This window comes from Rosa rugosa, chromosome 3 (genome assembly GCF_958449725.1).
Source record: "Rosa rugosa chromosome 3, drRosRugo1.1, whole genome shotgun sequence".
Classification (NCBI taxonomy): Eukaryota; Viridiplantae; Streptophyta; class Magnoliopsida; order Rosales; family Rosaceae; genus Rosa; species Rosa rugosa.
Window position 1 is genome coordinate 9,625,664 of NC_084822.1, and position 4,677 is coordinate 9,630,340.

Genomic DNA, 4,677 nt, shown 5'->3' on the forward strand with positions numbered 1-4,677 from the left:
TATATTTATATAATACTAATGTTAGAGACTGCTCTAATTACAAAGTAACCAACTTATAACTGAAGTTAAATGAAGATAATTGCCTTTCAAAAAAAAAAAAATGAAGATAATTGAACGATAATCAAAGTTAACTGATCGAAGTAAATTTGTACACTGGATTAGCTAACACTGATTCAACAGATTCCAAATCTCTTAATTCCGCGGTTTTATATTCTTTGAATCTCTGCAGAAGGTGCTATCCAAGTCAATGAGTCCATCAAGTCAGAATTTCGCGCCAACATCGGAGAAGTGATGCGAACCCGAAAATGCTTAAGAATAGGCAATGGTGGAGAGACGGTCTTCCTGAAATTTTCTGGAAAGATGAGAGCCTGCGCCATCTGCAAAAAAGTTGAAAAAAGGGAAATCAAATGAATGTTTAACAAATATAGATAAAATCTAATAAGTTGGAAAAGCGATTAATATGTATCAAGCATATATTCCTTGCCAAAGAAAAAAAAAAACCATGCATATGATTTAAACTCACCTCAGCATGATCAACACGTAGGATTATTTCTTGGTAGCAGGAAGCAAAACTTTCAAGAAAATCTCTCAGTGAAGAAAAATGTTCCCATGGCTCGTTGAAGCTCTGCTCTTCGTGACAAAGAGTAATTCTTGCCCTTGACAAATTTAGAGCTTTTATGGAAAGCTTGTACTTCAAAAAACCAGTAAACTGAACATACTCTAGACTGGAACTATCGATTGTGGCCTTCACAGAATGTCCGCATCCAGATATATAAAGGTAGTGCAGTTTTTGTGCGAGGATGTTTAAAGATTTCAAGTTTCTGCACTTGGACAAACTGATGAGCCTAATGTAATCCTCCGAAACAAAGGTAAAAGATTCTAGATTCGTAGTTCTCACTTCTAATTGAAAAAAATCGCAGTTTGTGATGTCCAAGGATTTGAGATTGGAATTTGAAACTACGAATGTTGACGAGCCATCACACATAGAACTGGTTGATACTGACAAAGTCTCGAGGGAAGGGCACCTAGATATCAAGGAGTGACTGAATCGCAGAGTTTTTAACGACATTGTTTTCAAGGACGGGAAGCTTAGATGAGGATTAGATTCATCTTCATTAATTGTCACATGCTCCAAACTCAAGGTAGTTATAGACTTCGCCAAATTTAGGGGCTTTTTCGGGGTTAAACAGTATAAGGCTGCATGTTTACCTCCAATGCTAATGTCCAACTCTTTGACGCTTCTTCGAACTGCAAGACTCAATAACTCATCTACCATAGTAGACTCACTAACTGAGAAGTTAGTAGTGATGCGAAGCCTGAATTTATCTAAGAGTTGCTGCTTGATTTTCTCATCATTACGGAAGTAGTCCAAGTACCTATCCAAGATGTTGATGAACTTTATGTGCTGAAGGTTGCTGTCAGTTGTATCATCGCGTGGCTTGCCCTCATCGAAGTCTAGTACAGGTTGGGTGTACCATGCAGCTTCAAATTGCTTGGAAAGAGAGCTCATGCGGACAGCAGATTTGGTAGGAAGGAGTTGGATGATTTGGTGGATAATGTGGTCAGGTAACTGAGGCCGGCTTAATACTGTGTCCACAGCCATGGCCTTTTGGTCATCATGATCTTCCTTTTTCTGGTTTTGCCATGTTGGCTTTTATCTGAATTATTGGGGTTCTTTGTGGCAGCCATAACTGATGCAGAGACGATTGAAGAATGAAGACGGGCCATTGAGGGATTGGAAATCGAACTTATAAATGCAAATGCTAGCTAAAATCCTTATAGGACAAGAAAACCGCTTTTATATATGATTACAAGCAATAACAGAATAAACCGCTTTTATATGATTACCACCATAATGAACCAAAATATATATGAATGAGGGCAAGACTTATCAAGTTAATGAACCAAAACATAAGACTGACAGTAATATATATATATATATATATATATATATATATATATATATATATATATATATATATATATATATATATATGGAAACTCGAATTTACCTACAGGTACGTAAAGGCTGTAAAGCAAATGAATGTGAAATAAAAATCTCTAATCGAATTCTATGACAAAGGTTGACTAACATCATAATCGATTCTATATTAATGGTATGCAAAAAATTTCTTACCAAGTCTATTATAAAGGTAGTTGCAAATTAAGTCACATTAGTAGGAGAAAAGATTTTTTTTATATTTTTTATAACGATCTGTCAACTTTTTTATAATTCAGCGGAATTACATAACGACCTGCCCACGTGGGACTGAAAAAAAAAAACCATTACATAAGCAATTCAACCTTTTAAAATCCTATGAAGCACATCCAAAATCTAGTCATCACTACCCATGGGGCATCAAAGAGGCACAGCTAGCGTAACCAGCTTTGGCAACATCTCGTCTAAGTAAGCAGAGAGGTCGCAGATTCCCCATCCATCTTAACAAAATAAAGAAGAAAATTAAAAACAACAAAACAGATCCTAATAAAAGTGGAAGCTCAAAGTCTGAGCCACCGCCAGCGCTGATGTCGCCGCCACCCAAACTCGAATCCCTGAGCAACTCAAGGACTACAGTAGAAGAGTGACCAACTCCCGACCTCCGGCAAGCCAGTCTAGCTTGGACAGAGATCCCGACGCTGCTCAGGGCCAGCCCCTAACCTAAACATGGCCAGCCATCTCGAGAAAGCCGCCAGCTATTGATTGCACCGCCATTATCGTCGGACCCAGACCCGACCTCCACCTCGTGCTAAACCCATGAAGATCAATTCGAGTGTTTTAGGATCCTTGGCTGCCTATTCCTTATTCTTTCAGGGTGTCTTCTCCACCATTACTACCTTTAATTTCCATGGCTTCCAGCTTAATTAATGAAGATGGTGGTTGGAATTGTACTCTTATAGAATGGAGTTTTTTAGATTTTGAGGCAGCTGCAATTTTCTCAATCCCTTTGTCTTTGCATCCAGTCCCTGACAAACTTTGTTGGCATTATACTAAATTAGGAAGGTACAGTGTTCGCAGCGTTATCATTTATTGCAGTATATTCATGAACGTGATTTGGGCGAAGAAGGGACTTCATCTTCAATATTGGATCCAGTTTGAAAGTCAATCTGGTCTCTAAAAGTTCCACCGGCGATACGTCTTTTGATTTGGCGGGCTGTGCATGATATTCTACCGGTGGCATCTGCTCCTTATCGCAGGCATATTCTTTCCTCACCTATTTGTTCTCGGTGCAAATTATCTCAATAGACTATTTTGCACGCACTTTGACGATGCCCAAAAGCAAGGGCCATTTGGACCCTACCCTCATTCCGTGAAGCGATGGGCGGTTGGTCAAATTCTTCTTTTTTATGTCTGTTACGGCATGCTTTTACAGTCCTATCTCCAGATGAGATGATTTTGGTAGCCTTCTTATGTCGTGGGATTTGTATGGATCGCAATGAATTATTCGAAGGAAAGCTGACACCTTCCCATCTTATATATTCACTATATAGGGTTTGATTGGCCTAGGAGCGTAGAGAGTTTCTGTGATAGTAATCAAGGTGCTATTTGGTAATAGGAATTTGGGTTATTCCATATCCTTGAACTAATCATGATGGTCCAGCCATCATAGTCACAGAGGAATATGCTTAGAATTAAAATGGAGTTATAACAAAAAAATACTCAAAATTTTATAGATAAGCCAACGGTGTACATCATTGTTTCTTAACCATTAAGAAAATCTAATCCAAAACTAGCTAATGCAAAATAGAGGTAGTCGTTTAACTTGTTTTGGTAACTCCAAAATAAATATGACCAGGTAATTAAGTAGAGAAATGTCGGTGGAGCAAAGCTCGCTTAAGTACCACTTATCTCAAAACTTTCCTAGACATCATACTCGCTTTGGATGAACCTAGTTGAAGAAAAACTTAATCAATGACATTTAGCACAAAATATATGGAAATTGCCTATTACATCTCTTGGAAATAAAGACTTTATTCAAAATCGCCATTTTCTTGATATTGGCCAGATTTGAAGTCTTCAACCCTTAGTTCAAGATCACATTTTTTATGTTCTTGTTCCAAATAGTGAGCTTCTCTTGCTTCACAATATGCTTTGTAAGCTGTGACAATACTCTTACGATCTCTACAAATGTGTGCCCTATAACCGGATGCTCCACATCGAGAACATACATCTATATGCTCAGACTCCTATGATTGAGGCACTTTGAAAGCGTCATTAGGATGACACTTAGTGTTAGTGGCGCCACCAACATGGCCAAAGGCATTACCTCCCTCTCTCTTTCCACGTTGACCTCTTCGGTTCCGTGTCCCCCTATTTTGGCGGTTACCTCCCCAATGGGAGCAATTATATGGACTAGAACGTCCAAAAGTATCCCTAAGATTAAGTTTTCGCTCTTGGCGCCCTCCCTTTAGGACGCGACTATAATTGGACTCCGGAATAGTTTCTGTTCCCACAGATCTCGAATTATAGTTCTTCACAATGATGTTGTTATGCTTTTCAGCAACATTCATGGCTCCACTGAGTTCATGAAACCTTGTGATCCATTCTGTAGTAACAATGATTCAATAGTTCTTAGCAACCATCATAGCAGAGACAGGGAAGGTAAAGAGATTCCTCTCAATCAACATAGTATTTGTTAGGGCTGGGATTTTTGAACCGAGAAGCGGTGGAACCGGCCC

At 38.8% G+C, this 4,677-nt stretch overlaps 1 protein-coding gene across 1 annotated transcript; it reads right to left on the reverse strand.

Annotated features, from left to right (window-relative positions):
* Positions 1-206: 206 nt before the first annotated feature.
* LOC133737165 (F-box protein At4g09920-like) lies at positions 207-1,603 on the reverse strand. The gene is made up of 2 exons (XM_062164775.1): positions 524-1,603; positions 207-377 (listed from the first exon to the last, which is right to left on the reverse strand). Exons 1-2 carry the CDS (start codon positions 1,601-1,603, stop codon positions 207-209), a joined length of 1,251 nt encoding a protein of 416 aa, XP_062020759.1.
* Positions 1,604-4,677: the final 3,074 nt, after the last annotated feature.